General features: G+C 37.4%; 1 protein-coding gene across 1 annotated transcript; it reads right to left on the bottom strand.

Moving 5' to 3' along the window:
• Nucleotides 1–7,830: 7,830 nt before the first annotated feature.
• Nucleotides 7,831–8,074, bottom strand: LOC123852341 (COX assembly mitochondrial protein 2 homolog). The gene is given in 2 exon segments (XM_045886335.1): nucleotides 7,831–8,025; nucleotides 8,027–8,074. Coding segments are annotated over 2 exon segments (243 nt in total).
• Nucleotides 8,075–25,440: the final 17,366 nt, after the last annotated feature.

Here is a 25,440-nt window from a genome sequence, read left to right as displayed (position 1 = left end):
AATCAAAAGGAAATAGAACTTTTCCCTCTAAAATCCTGGGTTTGCTAGTTTTTGTTTTGTTTTTAAATGTATCATTCATCTCCAAGTCACCAAGGCTTTAGCCTTTTTTATTGTTTGTTTTAAAACTGTCATCCTTATATCCAGTTCTAATTACTAAATTCAAGTGACTCTATCTGTGACAAAATCATAATCCCCTTGAACTGATACTTTGCATACATCTAAGAAGAGCAAATAGTATCAAATATTTTAATAGTATGAGAGTAGAATTATATCATCTCCCATAGCTTTTAGGATATCCATGGATTATAACAGTCCATGGATTGGTTATAAGCAATTAATGGATAATTTAATTAAAAAGAGAATTTAATAAATCAAGATAAAGGCTAGCCACAAAATGAACAGTTTTCAGGAGATCAAGCATTGAAAATAGGATAAAACTAATTAGGACCCAGGGCTCAACCATCATGTTTGGGTACTACTTAAGTCTTCTGACACTCTGCTCAACATTTAAAGATCTTACAAACAGAATAAATTTAACCAACTTAGATTAGTCATGCCTTGGCTGGGAAAGAATAATGACCCCTGATTTGCATTACAGCCCCATTAATTTATGTATACTGGGTAATTCTCTAAAGGAAATCAGAATGTGGTTGGAACAGGTTAAGAGATGCTGAATAACCAAAAAGAAAAACCAAAGATGATCAGAATTATCATACCCTATCTAGCCTTCCATCTTATTCCTCACCATACTTTTGGCAACTCTAAACTTCACTGAAGTTGTCTCTAACACATGATCCCTGTTATTTGGTTTACATATTTTTGCCCACAATATCCACTTTATTTGTAATGCACGTTCCCCAATGATTTTATGTCTAAATTCTATCCATTCTTTAACATTTACCCTAAGTTCCTTCTCTTCAATGAACATTTCCTTCATCTGAAATGCCCTTATAAGAATCATATTGTAAATATTTGCATATACTATCTCCTTTTTTTTTTTTTTTTTGAGCGTACTCTCCAGCTGCACAGGGATTGGGTCTTATTCATTTCTCTTTCCCCGACAAATTTTAAAATGGAGGTGGCCACATAGTACCTATGCAACAAATAATTGCCAAATATATGAGTACAGCAATAAGCAAGCACATGTTATTCTACTAATTAGGAAAAGAACTAAAGGGAGTATCCTATTTTTGCTTTATATTTAAAAGGATGTTACGTTCTTGTTTAATCCATTCTGTCCTCCCTTTTAGTGCAAGACATTATGTCCAGCAATTAAGCAGTGAGAGACAATGAGTGAGATGTTTTTCTGTGCCATGCAGATGCAATTGCCAACAATAAGAATTAGCATTTTTCTTCCACCGGAGCCCTCAGCAGCTGCAAAGAGTGACTCACTGACTGGCATGTGACAGTGATTACATTATCTGGTGATAAGGGGGTCGCAATTAAATAACGCCCTTTGCCAATGTGTATGTTACAACTCCAACCCAGCTGAGCAATCCTTCCCTTTCCCACTGAGCTAATGCAGATCTTGGAAAGAATGGAAGACAGAGACTTCTGCCACCCTCTATCATTCCAGCAAGGTTCTGCTCTATAATAGGTAGTAGTAATTCAGTTGTAATTAAGCAAGGCCTGATATATTATTTCCTAATGAACCCAAGTGAAGTCATCTCCCACTTCTTCCCCATGCCTCTAATTAGGCAATAAGGACTATACCACAAGCAATAAAGATCACTTTGCTGGGCCAGTGATGAGGGATCAGAGAGCACACAGGGAGGTTCCAATGACCCAGAGTGAAAGGCAGGTAGGCAGCAGTTCTAAGGGAATATCCTCCATCCCCCTTGTCATCTGCTCCCAAATTACCTAGGTGGCAAGCACTGATGAGGAACAAATGAAACTGAAGCTAGAACAAGAAGCCTGAAGCCATCAGTCAGAACCCCAGCAATTTACATCAGAGCTTTATGTGTGTTGGTTCACTGTATAATTATTCTGGTACTTTATGTATTTCTAAGATTTTTGTATCTACTATCTTGTTCAATCCTCAGGAAACTCAAGGGGATAAGAATAAGGGGTTTTCATTTTTCCTGTCTTATGCACAAAGAGATCAGGATTCCAAACCTTGAAGTGGCATACTCAGTGTGGGGAGGTTACACTGTGGAGCATTCACATCTGTCCACAAATGAACCCTTCTATCCAGTTCACCCCAAAGCTGTTTAATTGTATTTGCTTTCCTGTGATATCAACCAGGAGGAATGCTCTCCTTGCTTTCTTGTAGATTCTTAGGTGACGAAGATAGCAGCTTTCTTTACCTCCCTTCAGTTCATCTAAGGCAAACAAGGCTTCAAGCCCTTCACCTGGTTTTCATAATATATGTGAAAAACTAAGCACTGTCTATAGTACACCCTTCTGATTCTGGATTCTAGGGGAGCTGTTTTACAATGTTAGGTTATAAGTTAACTGAGAACAAAGCAAAAGTAATTTGTGTCTAGTGACATGGAAATAAATACTGTCCAGTGGCGGGGGGGGCGGGGTAGAACCCATTTTCCCCTCCTGTGGAAAGGCCAGTTTTCCCTCCATTTATACATTCATGGCAGTACTTTGATCTATAAATGTGTCCATTCTTTGACCTCTTTGAATTGGTTGTAATATGTTTGATTTCCTCATAAGTTTAAAAAATCTTTAACCCATATTTATTTTGTATCTGTATAACAGAGTCATTATCATACTCATTTTTATAATTATCTCTTAATAAGGGTTTACACATTACTTTTATACTATAACAGCAGAGTTGAGTATTTGCAATGAAGACCATATGGCCCGTAAGCAAAACATTTTTACTATCTGACCCTTTATATAAAAAGTTGCAGATTCTCATTTAAAACAGATATTCAGCCAAGCCCCATGCATCTGAAGGAGCCACTTTTAGGGGTTTTTTTTCCTACATGTTCAGGTATCAGGAGGGTGGCATAAAAGAGAATCAGTATAATAATTCCTCACTTTTTTTTTTAGTAATTTAACTAAAAGAGCTATTTTAGAATATGAGATCTGGTTTTGGACTAGATGTTAAAAGACTTGCTATGATTAGCTGTGAGACATTCAGCAAATTTTCATATTTCTGGGCTTGAGATTTTTCATATGTAAAATGGATGTATAATTTTTAGTCTCATTTTAATAATCTTTTTTATGTTTACCCTTTAGAGATTAACCAAGACTGATTTTTTTTTGTCCTTGCTGAAACTATTTTTTGGAGGCAAATCAGAATAAATCAGATCGGATCGTTCTGTCCCAAAACAGATGGAACTTGTGTTTAGAGCCTATTATAAAATGATCATGTTGGGTTACAAAATCACATACTTCCAACCTGCCCCTACTTCAGAATGACTGGGCTGAAAGACATCAAACAGAAAGGCAGCAATAATACTTTGAAAACGGTGTAGCAATGGGGCCTGAGCTGGACTTCAGACATCCTGGCAAGAAAATTAAAATTTGAGTTTTATTTGCAAAACATGACCAAAAAAAATGTAGCAATTTATCATTTCAGCTTATCCATGTATGAAGCAGTGTAAATATTGTTACTTTATCAGCTCAGACTCTTCGGTCAGAGAAGTTTATTATGAGACCCCTCTACTGTCACCTTGACTTTCTCTTCCTCAGCTGGCACCTCCTTCTCAAGACCCAGTATCAGGTAGTCTTATACTATATTCCAAGTGGCAATGATATGTGTCCTCCCCCTGAAGTTCTTTTATTCAGTCCTGCATGAGTTGTCAGTGTCTCAATTACAAAATTAAATTCCTCTTATCTGACATACACAAGCTTCATTCATCTATTCATTCACTTGACAATTAATTACTGTCTCAGTCCATTCAGGTTGCTATAACAAAATACCATAAGCTGAGTGACTTACAAACAACAAACGTATACTTTTCACAGTTTGGGAGGCTAGGAACTCCAAGCCCAGGCTGCCAGCAGACTAAGTGTCTGGTGAAGACCTGCTTCCTCATTAATAACCATCTTTCCACTGTACCCTCACAAGATGGAAGAAGAGAGGGATCTCTCTGGGACTTCTTTTATAAAGCACGAATTCCATTCACAAGAGTTCTGACCAAATGACTTACTTCCTAGAAGCCCTACCTCCAAATATTATACATTGGAGATTAGGTTTCAATATACATTTGGTCCATATTGAATGCACATCAGCAAGCATCTGGGATACCCCGATGAGCAGAAACAAAGGTACTCGTCCTCTTAGAGCTTATATTCTAATGAGGGATATAGCTATTATGCAAATAATTAAGTAAAAACAAATGTAAAGTTGCAACAGTGAAAAATTATATGTAGAAGAAATATAAAGGTCTATGAAAACCAGGAGGGAGAAATTTCACTAAGTAAAAAGGTCAGCAAAGGCTTCCCTGAGGAAGGGACTCTTGAGCTGCTGGGCTCTGAAAGGTCAGTAGGACATTATTATGTAATAAAGGAGCAGTTTTCTGGGAAGAACAATGTGCTTGTAAAGCAGCACTGAAGAACTAAAGAAAGGCAGAGGAGCTGAGAGGTATGAATGAAGGACTATGTTTAAGATGAGTCAAAGATGTAGACTGATTCTGACCATGACAATTCAGAGCTTTAGAAGCCATTTAAAGAGACTTCTGCCTTACTCTGAAAAGTGATGTTACCTAAAAGGAAGGTTTCCTTGGCTGGACTATGGAGAGGAGATTGAGGAAGGCCAGAATAGAGCTGAACAAATGAGTTACTCATTCATTGCAGTTGGGCAGGCAAGAGAACTAGCAAACTATACAGTGCTTCTTATGTGTCAGACATTATTCTAAGAGATCTACCTATCTTCATTTATATTCCATTTTACAGATGAGTAAACTAATGCTGAAAGAGGTTATTTTCCCAGATCACACTGCTAATAAGTGGCAGAGGAGAGAGTCACACACTGAAAGTTATGCTCCAAAGTCCAAACTCTTAACATTTATGCTTTTTTTCCTCTGGAAAATTTGTCAGAAGAGCTATGAAAGTTGATTTTAGCAATTTCAACAATACATACACATACAACATCTAAGAGTGTGTATATCAAAATACATATTCACGTATGTTCATGCACGCTAACGTATCACCCTAAAATGTCCCATCAGACATTCTGAAGTTGCATGTAGAACCTTATGGGGCAGGCAAATATGGAAATCAGAGAATGGTTTAAAAATACATATTGAAGAGAGTAGATCGATACTGAAACATCTTTACTGTACAGAAGAGTCCTTGGGGGTATATTTCTGATTGTCTCAATGTGAAACCTCAGCAAGCACTAAAGGCCATTGGGCTTATAGCACTTAGGAAAATCAATGCTTGTTGCCTTCCACCTGGATTGGTGTTTATAGTTAATCTACCCCAAGTTTCCCTTATGGGACAATGAGACCCAGGACTTATTAGCTATGAACTTGAAAAAGTTGCTTAACCTCGCTAAACTTGAACTTTCTCATCTCTAACACTGGTCAGTAAGATCTACCCCAAAGAGCTGTTGTGAAGCTTCAAAGAGATGACACATCTGCAAATATTTTAGTTTCTTCCTCATTGCCTATTTCTAAAATTGCCTTCCTTACTGATTTCCTCCCTCCCTTTCCCTACTTATCCTCCCTCTCTCCTCTTCCTTCTATTGTGTGTTCATTTCCTCTTCCAACGTTTTTTTATCAATTAATAAAGAGGACGCAGGTGTAGATTCCCTAAATGTTTTGTTATTCTTTTCATCCAACTATCTATGTCTGTATTTCTTTCTTTTTATCTACTTATCTATCGAGGCTGAAAAAGAAAACAATATACAAATTCTCATGTTGGTACTTTGACCAAAATTGACTTATTTTAAAATTAATTATAAGGGCCTTGAAAGCAGATTGAAAGACATAAAATACCATGTTCCTTTTTTCTTTCTCCTTAAAAAGGAGAATAAAGGTACCCAAAAGGCCTCTGTCCCTTCATGACTATGAACACACACACTTCTTTCAATCATAGAAGTAATAATACTTTTCAAAAGGCACTCTTTTTCTCAAACAGGGCATATTTCTTACTACTGAATTTCTGCTTCAGAGCTATGATATTCCAAATATGACCTTCTAAGAAGAGAATGATCAGTTTACAAGCACATTGGTGCTAAGTAGTGTTGCTTTGCTAAGGGTTTGTGTTTTATTTACATGAGTTCTGGCACTTCATCCCTTCCTTACTGACATAAGTGTTGGCTAGGAATTGCTGCTGGGAAACCCCTTATGTTCCTGGAGCTTCACCCTTTTACCATGCATTATGAATAAATGAATTAATTATTCAAGACTGGATTTATGTTTTCACCAAGGCAAACACGCTGACCCCTCCACTAATCATCAAGCCATCTTAAAGAAAGCTTCAGCTGCTGACCCAGCCAGATGATGACCCTTGAGGGCTGAGTTTATTTTAGAGACAAGCCAAGATCCACAGAGTCTATTCTGTCAGCTAAGTTGACCTTGAGCCCTGACCTTACTGCCTTGCTTTTGAAATATGCAGACTCTTCCATAGTATGACACGAGTTCAAGCATTTGCCAAATAAAATAAAATAAAATAGAATAGAATAAAGTAAAATAAAATAAAATAAAATAAAATAAGCCAAGAGAATTTTTTTGCTGTAAAATGTTAGTTTGTACAATTATTGTAACTTGCTTGCAACAGGATATTAAATTCTGTCCCAACCCTAAAATGATATGTTTAGTAAAAACTCCTGACACATCACACTAGAATTTGGAGCATGGGAAGAGATCTCCTACTTCCTACATAGAGTCGATCAAGTCACACCACTAGTTAATTCTCAGAAAATATATTTTCAAATCACATATTTTATAAAGTATTTTTACCTAGAATATACAAAGAACTCTTGCTATTCAGTAATAAAAAATCAAATAGCCCAACCAAAAATGGGTAAAGGATGTGAACTCACATTTCTTCAAAGAAAGTAGACAAATAGCCAATAAGCATATAAAAGATGCTCAATATCATTCGTCATCAGGGAAATGCAAATCAAAACCACAATGAAATACCACTTCTCACCCACTAGAATGGCTATAATAAAAATAAAACAAGTGCTGGTGAGGAGGTGGAAAAATTGGAACGCTCATGCCCTGATGGTAGGAACATGAAACAGTGAGGTCACTGTGGAAAACAGTCTGGCAGTTCTTCAAAAGGTTAAACACAGTTACCATATGAACCAGCAATTCCACTCCTAGGTATCTACCCAAGAAAATTAAAAACATATGCCCACATTAAAACTCTGTACATAAAGGTTCATAGAAGAATTATTCATAAGAGTGAAAAAAGTAGAAACAACCTAAATGTGCACCAATCGATGAAAGGATAAGCAGAATTTGATATATCCAAACAAGGCAATATTATTCAGCAATAAAAAGGAATGAAGTACTGATACATGCTTACAACATGAATGAACCTTGAAAACATTATACTAAGTTAAAGAAACCAAAGACTACATATTATATGATGCTATTTACATCATATAAGCAATCTTATATGCTTATATATAACCAAAATAAGCAAATCTACAGAGACACAAAGTAGAACAATGATTGTCTAAGCCTAGGTGGTTTGGAGGAAATAGACGATAACTACTAATGTGCATGGGCTTCTTTTTGGGGTGATGATATTTTAAAATTGATCACACTGAGGTTTGCACTGCTCCGAATACACTAAAAATCATTGAATGTACACCTCAGATGGGTGAATTGTTATGAAATACGAATTTTATCTCAATTTTGTCTTTATTACTATGGCACAGGGTTTTTTTTTCCGAGGTATGCCTGTAATTTATTTTTCAGATTCCTCTGTGGGATTAAAAAGTCTTTTACGTGTCGCACTGCCATGCTCCCTGCTCTTGGTCCTCTTTTCCATGTACTCATTCTTCACGCATTTTTTCATCTCCTGATCAAGATCACTGCAATGACCAAAAAATTTCAGAATGCTGTGATTTTTGTGACATTCCTTAAGCAAGTTAGTTAATCGAGACGTTGCATTCTTAAGTGTCCAAGTGTGGAGGTAAGTCAGGATGCATCTTTAGGAGAAGGTGATGGAACACAGCAGAGCAACCTGAGCCATGGCCACACCAGGAGGGCTGGCCCAACAGTCACCAGCGAAGACTCCCCATCCAATGGCCGGCCTGGGCACTGGGGACAGGCCAGCTCCGAGTGGCAAAGGCTCCTGCCCCCTCCACAGCTGACCCCACTTGGCTCTGACACAGGGATTTTACAGAACACTTTCACATGCAATGTATTCTTAGATTCTTCTAATTATTACCTCACTGTGAGGCTTCCCTGGGCTCCCTATCTAAATATAGTACCTCCCACATCCTGTTTCTTACCTTGCTCTATTTTATTTTGCTTCAAACACTTGTCATAGTTCATTGAATCCAAGATAGTATTCGTTATAAGACATATTTTGGTATTAGAAAGCTTAGATATGGGGCGCCTGGGAGGCTCAGTCGGTTAAGGGGCTGACTCTTGGTTTTGGCTTAGGTCACGATCTCAGGGTCCTGTGATTGAGCCCCGCATGGGGTGCATGCTCAGCACAGAGTCTGCTAAAGTTTTTCTCTCCCTTTCCCTCCTTCTCCCAGCCTGGCTCACATGCTCACACACACTCTCGCTCTCTCTCAAATAAATAAATAAATCTTTAAAAGAAAAAAAAAAGGTCAGATATGTCTTAGATTTGCCAAAATACAGTGTGTATTTATGTTTGTGTATGTTTATAAATTGGATTATATACATTAATTGGATACTCATTGGTAGTATAGTTATTAAAATCATTTATTTTTTGTCTGTCTCCTCCAGCTTCACCAGGAACATTGCTAAGTTCATTGGTCTAACCTCTTGGCCAAGAACAGTGCCTGGCATGTAGGTTCTCAGTATCTGTCAACTGACTGAATGAATGGCCCTAGGTGAGGACAGTTTACCATCCTTAATGTAGTATACTTATTGTCCTATAGGAGCAACTGAGAATAGACTGCAGGGGGAGGGCAGTGATTTGGCAATATTTTTGCTTGAATCCTCTGATAAATTATCTCCCAGTTTGCATAGCTACTGGTAAGGAAGTCAGAGCACAAACATAGATCCTGTTTTAAAAAGTTTTATGAACTTTCCTTTACACTACACCCAGTACAGTGAATAAATCTTCGGCAAAACTGATTAACTTTGAAGTTCAAGATCTCCCAAGTCAGTGCCCTTTGGTCTCCAGGGATCTTATTCTTACTCGGGATACTTTGATGCATGGAAGGCGATAGTGTACGCACATTTGCGTGTGTGTGTGTGTGTGTGTGTGTGTGTGTCTGTGTGGGTGTATATGATGGAGAGTAAGTCCCATTTCTGACAGATCACTTGTCTTTACAGGCACCTCTCCAGAGAAAGTCATTACTACTATGATGTTAGAAATGCAGTAGCTGGGGATGCCTGGGTGGCTCAGTCAATTGAGTGTCTCACTCTTGGTTTCAGCTCAGGTCGTGATGGCAGGGTCATGAGATGGAGCCAGGCATCTGGCTCCACACTCAATAGGGAGTCTGCTTGAGGTTCTCTCCCTCTGCACCTACCCCTGATCTCTCTCTTTAAAATAAATAAATAAATCTTAAAAAAAAAAAAAAAAGAAATGCAGTAGCTGATGCTTTTAGTCTCATCTCATTCCTTTCTTTTCCAAATAGGTCCCTTGTTAAAACTGAAATTAAAAAGGGCAAGATTTTAAATTAAAACATTTAGTGTCAGTGTAGGAGGGATATTTATGAGGAGATTTCAGTGATATTTCTGGCTTTCCGGAAATAACACCATATAGGCAAAAATAAGTGCAGAATATCAAAGTTAAGACTGTTTTGATATGTAAACTTGACTGTTGGCTTTCTCTTTCCTTGCTTCATTACAAGAATGGAATCCAAGTAATTCCTTCCAGTTCCTTTGAGGGTTAGAAGACCTAGCACTCTCTGTCCTTGAGCTATTTGTTTGTTAATTATTCGGACCCTGGATTCAGTGGGTTCAATAAAATCTACTGAAGAAGTGCACAAGGAAATTAGCTTTTCAGGAAAGAATAAAAGTAGACAAAGAGTTTAAGGAGAAACAGAATGAAAAGGCAATCCTGGAAGAGGTGCATTGAAAAGGAAATTGCACCTTTCCTTTGTTAGGGTCCTTGAGCTTTATCTGCTGATTGTTGAGCAGATGTGCATGTTTCACGCTGTAAGACTTTCCTTTAAACCTTTCTAGTTTTCCCATGTAGACAATAATATACTCTATTGTAGACACTCACCTATATAGAGTATATTATTGTCTACATGGGAAACTAAAGAAACTTGCAAACTAAAGAAAAGGGGCTGTGGCACTGGATAACTAGAAGAGTGAGGAAGGAGAAGAATGCAGAAGTAATGTCTGCACTTACATATTAGTGCTGAACTAAAAACAATTTTGCTATTCAGTGAAATTTGGAGTTAAATAATGACATACTCCTTATAAAACCCATATTTCTTTGGCTCGAGGATGTCCTTGAAGCAGAGAGCAAAGTGGGACAAATTTTCGATCAGCATCTGACATTTCAACAGTTATCTGAATTTCATAAAAAGCAGGTGTCCTAGTTTACTAGGGATGCCATTATAAAATACCACAGACTCTCGGTGGCCTAAACAATGGAAATTTAATTTTTCAATAGTTCAGTTGGAAGAAGTCTAACATCAAGGTGTTGGCAGGTTTGGGTTCTTCTGAGGTCTCTCTCCTTGGCTTACAGATGGCTGGCCTTCTTCCTATGTCCTCATAAGGTCTTTCTCTATATGTGCATCCCTGGTGTCTTTTTGTGTGTCTGAATTTCCTCTTTTTATAAGGATAGTAGTTAGATTAGATGAGGACCCACCCTAACAGCTGAATTTTAACTTAATTACCTCTTTAAAGGCCCTTTCTCCTACCCATATTCTGAGGTGTTGGACCTTCAACATATGAATTTTGGAGGGACACAATTTAGCCCATAATAGCTATCCTCACAGTTACTGATTTCATGACATACTCCAACTATGGAGTTATGAGATTCATTTTAATTTTTTTTTCAAAAATTTTCCAAAATCTCAAATATCCTATAACAATATCTTCTTTTTTTTTTGTAATTCTATCTTCTTGAATCAAATCTACTGTAAGTCTGAATGTCATTAATTAATTTTAATGAATTTAAATGTATACTATCTACTTTAACTTTCCTACCTTTTATATATAGGTGAAACCCAATGTTCCATTTATAATGAATTCCATTACCTAAGGTTAAAAAATTAAAAGCTACTAAATAATGCCAGAAATTTCAGACTCATTAATCTGGACTCTAATAAGCCTGTCAGTTTTTTTCAATTGCTTTCATCATTTCAGCAGGCTAAGAGTTGTGTTATCCAAGTTTCAATGAACCTATAGCAAAAAACAACTTATGAAGAGGTATCAGTGTATCCATGGTTCCTCTTGTTTTAAAAACAAGAGGATTTTTCCCATATAATGTATTATTTGTTTCAGAAGTACAGGTCTGTGATTCAACAGTCTTACACAATTCACAGCGCTCACCATAGCACATACCCTCCCCAATGTCTATCACCCAGCCACCCCATCCCTCCCACCCACCCCCACTCCAGCAACCCTCAGTTTGTTTCCTGAGATTAAGAATTCCTCATATTAGTGAGATCATATGATACATGTCTTTCTCTGACTTATTTCACTTAGCATAATACCCTCTAGTTCCATCCATGTCATTGCAAATGGCAAGGTTTCATTCTTTTTGATGGCTGCATAATATTCCATTGTATATATATGCACCACATCTTCTTTATCCATTCATCTGTTGATGGACATCTTGGCTCTTTCCATAGTTTGGCTATTGTGGACATTGCTGCTATAAACATTGGGGTGTACATACTGCTTCGGATCACTACATTTGTATCTTTGGGGTAAATACCCAGTAGTGCAATTGCTGGGTCGTACAGTAGCTCTATTTTCAACTTTTTGAGGAACCTCCATACTGATTTCCAGAGTGGCTACACCAGCTGGGGGGGAAATCGGAGGGGAAGACGAACCATGAGAGACTACGGACTCTCAGAAACAAATTGAGGGTTCTAGAGAGGAGCGGGGTGGGGGAATGGGTTAGCCTGGTGATGGGTATTAAAGAGGGCACGTTCTGCATGGAGCACTGGGTGTTATACACAAACAATGAATCATGGAACACTACATCAAAAACTAATGATGTAATGTATGGTGATTAACATAACATAAAAAAATTTAAAAAAACCCCACAAAAAAAACCCACAAGAGGATTAATTCAAAAAATAAAATTGCCCTTTAATTTTCTTATGGTACTAATATCTTCTCTGATTAAAAACATGTACTTATGTGTTAGCATTTGAATTAGTATTTGTTTAACAAATATGATAACTTAGAATGGCAGAGATATTTTAAAAATACACTGTTAATAATCTCTGCATTTGTTGATGTATAGAATATAAGACACTGGACCTCTCCTTGGGTAGATTAATAATAATTACACCATAAACAAAATCATGTAAAGTTAAATGTAATCAGTGTTACTTGTTCAGATTCAATAAATAATGCAAGGATAATTCAAGAAAGCAAAAAGTAGATTTAATTAGGAAAAAAAATCCATGATAAAGTAGAAATTAAGCTCTCATTAAATAGTCATATTTATGACAATAATTTTAGGACACGGAAAGCATGAGTTCAAACCTCTGCTCTCTCAATTATTAATTATAACTTTCACCAAGTTTTGCAAAAACTTTGATACTCGTTTTACTCCTCAAAAATAGGGATAATAACAAGATCTACCCAGTAAATGTAATCTTCTTGAATTGTGCTCCTATGATTTAAATACTCAGAATCCTGTATGTCTTGAGAATATGAGCACATGTTTTGGAAAAATTCTAAATATATTTGATTTTTCTCACTATCCTTTAAAAGGAAGAAGGTAAAACCACTTTACCTTTTGTACCTCAAAAAGACTTCAAATTACTATATGGTATAGCAGGATGTTGGCAATTGTTAAAACTAAGTACTGGGCACAGCAGTGTTCATTACACTATTTTCTCCATTTTTATTTGTTTAAATGTAATCATAATAAAAATTTCTTAAAAAAATCTTAATATCAGTACTTAATTACATAATAATATGAAAGTCTATTTATCCAGTTTTGCCATAAAACTGTATTCTAAGTAATAAAGCTATGGCATCCTCCATGTGTTTTTTTTTTTTTTTAATTTCCTATAACCCTATCTTTGTAACAGAGACTTATAACTCAATAAATCAAAATTTATGATTTTTTTCTCTCTTCTGGATTTAAGTGACCTTTTTCTTTCTTCAAGATCTGATAGGCACATACTAAAATGATGGCTTTTACTCTGTACTGATGATTCATCTAGTTCAACATTGTTCCTTACCTTTGAAGTATCTGTGTTCCATTTAAAGTAGACTGAAAAACAGATCACTGAATTTCTCAAGACAATTACTGTGAGAAGTATCTACTTTTGAAAAGTGTTTCTTCATTTTGAGTGGGAAAGAAGTTTGTTCTACCATCATGTCCCTGATTCCCAAAAGCAGCAAGTTTGGGGAATAGAAAATGTAGTGCTTTACATATATGGATACATGTTTATATGTATATATGTATTTGCAGATGAGAGAAACCTTGGAGTAAGTTCTGCCCTCCATCTATTCATTTATTTGTTCATTCTTTTAACACCTCTATGCTGATAAGCACTGTCCTGGGCACTGGGAATTCAACAGTGAACAAAACACTAAATTCTCTGCCCAAGTATAACGTGCTGGGAAGGAAGGAAGAAGAAAAAATGATCAGAAAACAAATGAGTAAAATAAATGTCATGTCAGGTGGTAATAGTGCTATGGAGAAAAAGAAAGCATAAAAGGGAAAAAATGAGGAGACAGAATTAAGTATGATAGAGAGAAGTGTCACTACTGAGGTGACATTTAAGCAGACACCTGAAAGATGTGAGGTTATGAATCACGTGCACATAGCCAGGTAGGTGTCTGTTCCAGGTGGGACAAGCACATACGAGTTTCTGATAGGGAAGTGGCCTGATCAAGAAACAGAGTGGAGCTGATCGTGACTGGAGCAGGGAGTGATGTGGAAAAAGTAGCAGGATTTGAGTTTCTTCTCCAAATCAGAGGAAAGCCTCTGGCTGCTTTTGAACAGAGGGATGTCTTATTCAGCTTTAGCGGAGGGGTACATTCCAAGGCAGAAGGAAGAAGCAGACAGATTACCAACACATACCTAAAAAAGATTTCACTGAGGGACACCTGGGTGGCTCAGTCGTTAAGCGTCTGCCTTCGGCTCAGGTCATGATCCCAGGGTCCTGGGATCGAGCCCCGCATCGGGCTCTCTGCTCGGCCAGGAGCCTGCTTCTCCCTCTCCCACTCCCCCTGCTTGTGTTTCCTCTCTAGCTGTCTCTCTCTCTGTGTGTCAAATAAATAAAATAAAATCTTTAAAAAAAAAAAAAAAGATTTCACTGAGGCATTCAAGATGATTGGGTTGACTGAACAACTGAGGTGATTTGTATGTAGGTGTGGCTGAAAGTATGTTGGGATCTGCTGTGTGGCAGGAACTACTTTGAGTTAATTGTCCTACAGTGTAGACTGTTTCAGTTAATTTAAAAAAGGAAGGGAACATCCAAGATTTCAGGTTCTGGCTAACTCATGCTTAGCCTTCAGATGTCATCATTATAACTCCTACTCAGGTCTTCTCTATCTCAGGGATGTAGATTCCCCAGTTACACTCTCTTAATGCATCTTTTATTTTTTCCTTTATGGAACCTACTACAATTTATAATTATTTATGTAAGGGGACTAGTATTTTGATATGATTTCCTCTTTTGTTTGAATATCAGATCTCTGAGTACCAGAACTCATATATGGTGCCCATTTGTGGGAGATTTAATATTTTGTAACAAACAAAATGTAAAAGCAAAATATCAGGGTAATACCCAGCTTCTCACATTAAAAAACTAGTAAAGCAGTTGAGTATCAATTGAGGAAACTGTCCAGGTGTCCTTAATATCTCGCATTTATCATATAAAGGGCTAGGCCTAGGTACTCAGTGAACAATGGAGAGAAGACCCCTCTTCTCTCTGGCATTTGGACCAGCTCTATGCAGCTGGAGAGTATCTCCAGGGGAAGTAAAAGAAAAGCTTGCTCTTTCCCAGCTTCATGGGCTGGAGAAAGGCCAGCAAAGAGTCAAGAATGTGCTGAGGGCTTGCCCTGCTACCTGTTTGTGCCTCAGGGAGGAGGCTGTCACATGTAGATCTGGAGAGACACCATATCCAAGTGAATTTGACAACTTATCATAACAAAGCAGAGAGAGGGCTTGACGTTTATTTCCACAGCTGTTTTTATTTCCTCTGTGGCATGGATGTAGAATTGAAAGACAGCTGGCCTCTCACAGGGCCTGGTATGCTGGTGCAAACTGCCTACTCAGTGGAGGCCAGAGGACCAAATGAAGGAAGGAGGTAAAGGGTCATGAACATACTCAGTGAGAACCAAGGAAAGGTGTAATTGGCAAGGGGGAAGGTGGTAAATGATTATCTGGGGCACTGAGATGGGCATAAGAATGGACCACAGGTTCACCAGTCATAGACTTCAGCATCAGAACCCAGCAGGTTACAGGGGCACCTGGGTGGCTGAGTCGTTTAAGTGTCTGACTTTGGCTCAGGGCATGATTTCAGGGTCCTGGGATTGAGCCCCACATAGGGCTCCCCACTGAACAGGGAGTCTGCTTGTCCCTCTCCCTCTGCCCCCTCCTCATGCTTTCTTTGTCTCTCTCTTAAATAAATACAATCTTAAAAAAAAAAAAAAAAGGAACCCAGTACATGCCCTGGAACTCCTTTCATCCCACCCCATGGACACGAGTATGCCTGAACCACACATCCCTTCCCTCATTCCTGTAGATTCCATCTTGGAGAGGGCAACAGGAGGACATTATCTGAGAAATGGAAAGTGTTATCCAATAGAGGATACTATTAAGTTAGTGGATCATAATGAGCTTCAAACTATACTGAACATTTAATTTTTTTACCAAGACAGTGGGAGGGAAATGCAGGTGAAAAATCAGAAATGCTACAGACAGTCTTTTAAATTACATTGTCTTTGCACATTCACATTGTAGATGAGGGAATTTCACTGTCCCACTCCATATGTTTATCTGTGTGATTATCTATTTAATATGTGTCTTCCCAGATAAGTTCCATGAGGGAATATTATATTTACCGTGATATTCCAGTGTATAAGATGCTCTCAAGAGGCACTGAATTATTTGATGAATGATGAATAAATAAATGGATGAATAATGGAGGAATTCATAAATTAATGAAGGCATGTGAAAGGAACTTTACATTATCTTTTTGATACACATGTCTAAATGTTACTGGACTACAATGGTGGCTAAGAACTTGAGGAAGATTGTGGCAACACTGCTTTACCAGAGTGTAAGAAAGTGGCTTAGAGACCAGCCACCAGAGAGCAGCCACTCTGTACTCAAAACCCATGTGCCCTCATGGGGCACCTTCTCAGACGGACTGAGACAGCTGCAACCCAGCAGAGAAAAATACCATAGGAGCTGCTACGTTTAGCAGCTTTTGTTTCTCCACATTATTATTTTTTTTATAATCCTTTACTAAGAGAGAATTCATAACAAAATAATGCACAGCATTCCTTTTGCCAGAACTATGAGCAAAGGGGCTGACTGAGCGTCCTCACAATTTATCTGAAAATATTATTATTTCAGGGGGATTTTGTTAGTACTGATTCTCCAAAGAAATAGTTTCAGCAGTTAATTCATGTTTTCTAAATTTAAAGCACACTAATTTGATATCCATCGGGGGGGAGAGAGGAAAACCTTCTAAGAAGCTAGTGGCTTCAAATATAAAGGACATAAACTAATTCTCAAAAAACTCTCTTCTATACATGCATCACCCCAGCATATATATTAAGTGACCACATATGTTGTTGAATTCTATCACCTATTTGCCTGAATGTGTATGGAACATGTATGTGTTAGTTCTAAATATGGATTTTCTTGATACACATGGACTTATATCTATTAGCAAGTATTGATATAGAAATTATTCCAGGTCTACCCCATGTCACATATTATGAAAGATACAGTAAGACAAAATGATTTTGTCTCTACTATCAAAGGATTACATTCTTCTGGAGGAAATGGGCTCACATGACTTCTATAAACCAGGACATAATCAAATGCTAAAATTGAGCTATTTCTACAGAAGTGGGATAATCACTGGGAGCTGAGTCACTGGAGTAACTTCATGGAAGTGGCACTCAAAGTGAGCCTTTAAGGGCAGAATGCTGAAGACCAGGACAGGGAAGAGAGGAAGACAACTCTAAGTATAAACAACTGAAATTTAGTTTAAAATTTTTTGTTTGTGGGTGCCTGGGTGGCTTAGTCGGTTGAGCATTTGCCTTCAGCTCAGGTCATGATCCTTGGGTCCTGGGACAGAGCCCCACAATGGGCTCCCTGCTCAGCGGGAAGCTTGCTTCTCCCTCTTCCTCTGCTTCCCTGCTCCTGCTCTCTCTCTCTCTCACTCTCTATCTCAAATAAATAAAATCTTAAATTTTTTTTATTTGTTTTAAGGACAGAGAATAGCATTTTATATTGGAAGGGCAGAGCACTGGTATCCAAGAGAACCAATGTGTGGTTGTGATTTGGTAGCTACCATTCACTGAGCAGCATCACAAGACCTCTTCAGAAATTGAACCAGAAAAAAATTAACCATGGAAACACATTCCAACTTACACAGTAAAAATAATTTTGAGTTGACTCTAAAATCATCAATGCCATGCTCTCAGGTGCTTAACAAGAATTATAACTGCAATTCTAGGTTTCCCAAGCACAAATTTCAGAAAGAATCCTCCTCCCCTTTATTGATAGCAAAAGAAACCAACTCTAATGTAGAGGTGTTTAATGCATGTGGAGAAAGAAAGGACTAATCATATGACAATTCCAATGCACAGAAAGCCATTAGATTCCCTGTAGGCCACTGGAGTTTGAAGAATTCAAGTCAAGTAAGATGGTACCAAAGACAAGAGTTAGTGATACCTTTGAAGTCTGAATATACTTTGTTGATTTCGGAACCCTGAGTTACTAATAATATCTCACATGTGTATAGCAAGTCAAACTTCTCATAATAATCATTTAGCTTTTAACATTTATTCCTCTGTGCAAATCATTATTTCCATTTGACAGGCAAAAACACTTAGACACACAGATGTCAAGTGATTTATTTATAAAGTTTAGATGGGAAATCTATAGTAGCACCCAACCTGGAACCTCCATCATCTACTCATACTATACTCTTGCTATAGGTTGTGGGGTTTGTTTTGTTTTGTTTTTCCTATCATGATGACTGTGGTCCTTCTAGAGTTGCTTCTAGTGTTTTTCGTGCTGTTTACATGGCTGCCTTTGCAGATTTTTTTTTTTTTTTTTTTTTTTTTGAGGAATGTCTATCTCTATGGCAGATCCAGTGGTGTTCTGGTTAATGTTTAATTAAAAAAAAATGTCAAGTACTGATTTATAGCATTTGCCCCTTTCTATGGCATAAATACTTTCCATCATGGCCAATATAAAGCTACCAATGTAATGTCACTGAAATCACAGTTGTAAAGAAAGGCAATGTCAGCTGGCTCCAGTATGACATGGGCTGAAATATTCCTTTCTTCTTGTGCCTTGTTAGTTCAGTTCTAATATGATTCTAATTTTAATATGATTCTAATCAATGGCTTTCTATGTGTTGTAATTGTCATATGACTAGTCCCAATATTCTAATAAGCTAATATGATTCACCAGGACTGAAAATCCTGATTATCTCCTCAAGCTTTCATTTTGCCCAAGCCTCAGTACATAGAATTTAGTTATGTTTAATTTATTACAATACTGTATACCTGGCTTCAACCATACTAACTCTTCTATTTTCCCTGATTAAAAAAGAAAACCAAGATTCCATTTAGAGCTCTCCTCCAGCCTCATTACTATAGCCAACCCATTAGCAAATCCTACTAATTTCATTATCCAATTTTTTCTTTGAATATATGTTCAATTACCATTTTGCTATTTCTAAGTTTTTACCATGATGTCTTCATCAGTTTAGGCTGTTATAACAAAATACCATAGAACAAGTGGTTTAAAAAGCAGGCATTTATTTCTCACAGTTCTGGAAACTGGGAAGTCTAAAATCAAGATGCTGGAAGATTTGATTGCTGGTGAGAGCTCCTTTTCTGGCTTGCAGCTTTCTCACTGTGTCCTCCCATGAGAAAGAGAAAGATTAATTTTGAAAGAAACACTCTTCTTTCTTCTTCTTCTTATAAGGAGGTCACTAATCCCATCATGGAGGTTCCACCCTCATGATCTCATCTAAACCTAATTATCTCCCAAAGGCCCTCCTCTAATACCATCACTTTGGGGGTTAGGGTTTCAACACAGGAATTTTGGGGACATAAATACGCAGTCCATAACACATGGTGTACAGGGTTTTTCTTTGGCCTTTTCTGTTCTCCAGAACCACTGCTTACTAATCATGTCTCATACTTTACATTGTGATGCCAGTCTGGCTGTAATGACCCAACATATATTCATCCTGTTGCACTCCTTAGGGCTTATACTGCCTGGCATACACTCTGCACAGTTTTATGTCCTCTGCCTGTAGAATTACTCCTTTGTTCTTTAGTATCTATCTCTGGTGGCAACTCCTCTAGAAAATCTTCCCCGAATGCCATCCTCTCATTGCTGGCCTAAATGTTATTCTGTATTCTTATGCACACTTTGCAGATTTCTGACTTTAGAATATTACAAAGAATTAGATGTTTATAGGTCTCCTTTCCTTAATATTTCTTGAGTTCTTGAAGACAGACACAATAGAGTATTTGCTTTTATACTCCCAAGACTAAGCACAGAATTTGGCATATGATAAACAGTGTCATTAAAAGATAAAGAGTATCTCAGCTTATGCATTAAAGTCAGAACAGTTATATTAGAGAGTTATGAGACAGAAGCAATAACCTAAGAACTGGCAATTCCAGCTCAATTTGATCATGACTGAAGCTTATTTTGCCTGCAGGTCCTGAAATATACCAGCCCATTTTCAGTATTTGTAAATTAATTTTGAAATGTAGATAAAGGAGAAGCAGCCTTAGGAAACAGGAATGAACTGCTTTAATCTGGTATTTGAGTGCCTAGCTCAGGCCCTTCAAAAAGTACTAATGAGGATATGGCACTGCAACTTAAAGTTACGGTTATATTACAGAATTTTAGGAAAGAGGGTCACTTGACATCCTCTCAAGTTCTTAGGTGTCTCAGACAAAAAACTAGACAAACTTTCCTACTCTTAAGAAGTGGTCTCACGGGGAGCCAGAAGTGGTCTCACATAAGGCTAAAATTCCTTGACTGCCATTTATAAAAAATATAATTTTAGATTAAAATACTAGTAGAAACAGAGTTGGAAGGCCATGTCCAAGGTAAACCTTGGGAAGACAAGAAGTAGCAAGCACAAAAACAACAGGAACTACCTGACCAGAACACCACCACTATGGACAATACACCTAGCACTCCTCTACCTCTGCATTTACCCAGTATGAATTCTAACCTTCTCTTAGCCTTTGTGTTACCAACCCCAGATTCAAAGTCTTGGGTAGAAACATCCAGTTTCCCATGACCTACTCATGTTTTCACATTATTTTGCTGAGAGTGGAAGAGAGATGATTACTTTTTTATAGCTTCTCTAGTAGTTGGTTGGACTCTCTTTCCCACCAATACCAAATATAATTGAGGATTCTTCCCAAATAGGAAGGAAGGATTAAAATCTTGCCAATAAAAAAATTGGCAAATGACTATTATGATCAATCTATGTGCCTATCCATCATCTGCAGGTACTCTTCTTTCCCTACATACATAAGATTACTGCTTCCTTCTGTCCCTGTCCCTCTTATAACCAAAAACAAAACAAAACAGAACAAAACAAAAAACCATACTCAATACCTCCTCAAAGGGAATAATTCAGATCCACAAGTTACCCTATCCAATTCTTTAATCCATGATTTGGGGGTAAAGCATACTCACCAAACTTGATTCTCTCCTGATATTTTGCAAAATATTGACTAAAGGATAAAAATATAGTGACTAAATATGACAGAAAAGTAAATAAAATTACTATGAATGAATAAATAAATGTGAGAACAACAACAACAAAAAAGGGCAGGGGCTACAAGGGACACTATAATCTTTGTGTCTGGCACTAGTCACAATGACACCACTAGTATTTATGATTCTTGTCTTCCACTCCCATTTAAAGACTCTTTGTTTTCAGCTAGCACCTCAGCTGATCAGGAGCACTTAACCAACGGTGTGACAAAAACTTTTATTTCTGAGGGATATAGTCTTGCCCATATTAGCTGGCTGAGTCTTCTACTGACTTAAATAAAACCTTTTTACTGAAGTATATAATACACAGAAAAATGCACATAAATGTGCACTTCAGTAGGTTTTCACAAACTAATCCCTCTATGAATCCAAACTGAGATTGAAAAATAGACTCAGAAGATCACCAGAAGTCCTAAATTTCCTTTCAGTCATTACTACCTCAAAATATGCCCACACACCTAAGTAGTAACTGTAGATTAGCTTTACCAGTTATTCTTCCATTAACCTTTACTACTAGACCTTGTAGTAGACCCCCTAAGTTTCATCCGTAACTACTCCCTGGCAACTCTATGTTGCAAAAACCTATTTCTGCTTGACAGTAAAAATCAATCACCCCAACTGACACAATGCCTTCTTTTTCTCTCTCTTTGCCTAGTTGCATGCGGAATACTAGAGCATGTTGGCAAGAGTGAGATATTATACTTGCCAGGTGCAAGTTAACTGCTTCTGTTTCCTATTTATCAGACTAATGACCAAGCGTTTGTCACCAGATGCTAGGGGCAATGCAGTTTTACTCTAATAAGAAATCCGCTTTTGCTATTGGTGTTTATCATGTAATCCACTGTTATTCTTCAATGTCATATGTATCTTTTGTATTTGGCCACATAAAGATGCAATGAGAATGTGTGGGAATTATCTCCCCTACATCTTAGAAGTCTTAACAGTTGCATTCACCTCTGAGACTTCTCCAGGTACCTGAGAATTTACGATTTCAGTAGGAATGGAGTTCCAGTGGTTCATGTTTTGCCATTTCTACAATCCCTCCTCCATGAAGTTGAAGAAGACTCAGTTTAGTAAAACTACTAATTGTTGTGAATAGGAATTAGTGTTCTCAGGGCCAAGATGCTAAAAGCCCTGACATTTTTGATGATTTAATTTTTTCTTGTATCTTTTCAGCCTAGGCATCCTGTTAAAGGGTGGAAAAAAAGGGATAATACAAATTTTGGTGATGTTACATTGTCTTTTCTTAAAAGTATATGGACTCCTCTTCCTTCAAGGAACTCTGGAATTGTGAACTAATTCAGACTTGAGAAATAAGTTATAAGCCCCCAAAATCAAAAAAGGACTTTAGTGGGCTGTTCATTGTTTTTTTTCCCCAGTAACCCTCATAATCATATAATAGTCTCTACATACACCTGCTTATTGGACAATTCTGATCATTACCCTCACTCTCTATAATAGCCAGGATACTCTAGAAAAACAGAACCAATAGGATCTATGTCTATCCATGTACCTATGTATCTATCTATCTATAGAGAGATTTATTATAGGAATTAACTCACATTATTATGGAAGCCAAGAAGTCCCACAGTCTGCCATCTACATGCTAGAGAAGAAGGAAAGCTGATGGTGCAATTTAGTCTGAATCCAAAAGAGTGACGACCAAGGTAGCTAACAGTGTTAAGTACCACTCTGATTCCAAAGGCCTGAGAATTGGGAGGCCAAAAGCATGAGTCAGGCTCTCAATCTGAAAGCTCAAGGACCAGGGATGCCAATTTCTGAGAGCAGGAGAAGATGGAGGTCTCATCTGAAATAAAGAGAGTCAACTTGCCCCTTGCCTTTTGTTCTATTCAGGCTCTCAATCGATTGGTTGATACTAACCTGCACTGGTGAAAGCTATCTTCTTCCAGAATATCAATAGCCAATCTCTTCCAGAAACACCCTCACAGATACACATGAAAATATTTTACCAGTGATCTGTACATCGTTTAGCACAGTCAAGGTAACACACAAAATAAACCATCACAAGTATTGTTTTATAGTATTTTATACTATTTGATTAGGCAGCTGAGGAATTTGATCTTTTTTTTCTTCTAGCTATTTTCACTCAGAAGCAGCAATTACCTTCTGCAGTAATTGAATTCCTCATGTCCCTTATACTGTTCAAGGGACCAGCATCCAGAGCCTTGTCCTCAATGGACCTTTGATTCCATATGAATACAACTGATATTTCTGACACTCCTTTTCACACTACATATCTTGAGTTGCCAGATTCTCATTTTGAAAAAATTAATGGACTATTCACTCCCTTTTATCCCAGCTAGGCAAGAAGGCAAGTCTGAGGCTTTCTACATTTTCTTTACACGTCTGATGTCTATATGCCTTTCTCAGTACTGATTTCTGTATTTGTTAGGTTTCTTGGTTACAAGAGACAGAAACAAATCTGCTTATCTTAGGGGTTTGGGCGAGGATGAGTAAAAGAGAAATACATTAAATCAAGTGGAAGGATAATAAGGGATCACAGAACTGAACAAAAGTTGAAAACTAGATGTGGATGAAGCTCAGAATCTAAAGTGATAGTTCTAGAAGGCTAAGAATAAAAAAGACAGCAACCTTATTTCAAATATAAAGAATCTGGCCAAAATGCTTCCATCCTTTCAGCACACCACTTTCAGACACAACACACTATCAATACCACTATTACTTTAAATGAACACTAAATATCTTTCAACTTTGTATTATTTATTCTGTATTTAAAGCCCTCTATAAGAGCATCAAAGGGGTAAGACTGAGTCATGTATTCATATTCTACCCGAGAAGGTCAAGGACAGAACAATCCTTTTCTTTTTGCTTCTGTAGAAGGAAATGAGACAATGTGGCCCAAATGGAAACACACAGTGGCATATTCTACAACAATAAGAAGTGGAGATGTATGACAGACAACCAAATATTACAAAGGCCCCCACAGAAAATAAAGAGATAAAGACAGTATCTGGTACACAATAGGGGCTCATAGTTGCTATTTTTGAACTGTTGGTGTGCAGAAAATAGGCCACAAAGATTAACTATGCTCAGAAGGGGAACAAACCATTTTTAAAAATAAGTTGCAGGTAACTCTACTTTTCAAGATCTCCCACCAGTGTCTATTTCTCACTATGGCACTTGAAAAAAGTTGATAAACACTGAGGCTCTCCAAGCCACTGGGGTTTAAATGCATTCTAGAAGTTTCATCATTATACATTTAGAATTTACTAATGAGATTAAAAGAGGAAAAGGAGGAGGACTTTATTTGTTTTTTCCTTTCTTTTCCTTCTGTCTTAGTCATAATAAAATACCACAGACTGGGTGACTTAAACAACAGAAATTTATTCTCTCAGTTCTGGGGGCTGGAAAGTCTAAGATCATGGTGCTGACCAATTCAATTCCTGGCAAAAGCTCTATTCCTGGCTGGCAGATGGCTGCCCTCTCACTATAATCTCACGTGGTGAAAAGAGAGTGTGCTCTCTGGTGTCTCTTATAAGGACACTACTCCTGTTGGTGATTTCATTTAACCATAATCACCACCTTACTCCAAATACAGTCACACTGTGGGTTAAGGCTTCAAAACATGAATTATGCAGGGACAAAATTCAGACCATAGCATCTTCCCTTTACATTCCAGATATGAATGCACTTCTCCCTATTCATCCTAAGCACAACCAAAAAGTCTAGAAATTATACACAAAACAAATTAAGAAGACTCTGAAATGTAGAATGAAGGCAGACTGGCTAGGACTTCGGGACCCAAGGAAGGATATGATGGTGAGTTCCCTGAGTTTTTTTGTTCCTTCAAACATCTCAGATGTTTGAATTATCTGATAAAGATTTTAAAGCAGCCATTATATATAGCTCTTCAATGATCAAATATGAACATGCTAAAACAAAGAAAGGAAGTCCTAGCAAAGAAATAGAATATATAAAGAACTAAAAGGAAATTTAAAACTGAAAAATACAGTAACTAAAATTAAAAGAAATAACAACACAAACCCCAAAATCACTAAGCAGCTCAATAACATAATGAAGAGTATAGTAAAAATAATCATTGAACTTGTAGATAGAACAATAGAAATCTTAACAGAAAATAGACTAAATGAAAAATAAAAACCCTGAGGGAAGCCTTGAGACTATAATAAATGAATTACATTCATATTAATAGACTTCCAAAAG

Source organism: Mirounga angustirostris, unplaced genomic scaffold, assembly GCF_029215605.1.
Source record: "Mirounga angustirostris isolate CCGP_5_RB_7025 unplaced genomic scaffold, mMirAng1.0.hap1 SCAF_14, whole genome shotgun sequence".
NCBI classification, from domain to species: Eukaryota; Metazoa; Chordata; class Mammalia; order Carnivora; family Phocidae; genus Mirounga; species Mirounga angustirostris.
Note: the sequence above shows the minus strand (reverse complement) of the source record. Positions and strands in the feature narration are given on the sequence as shown.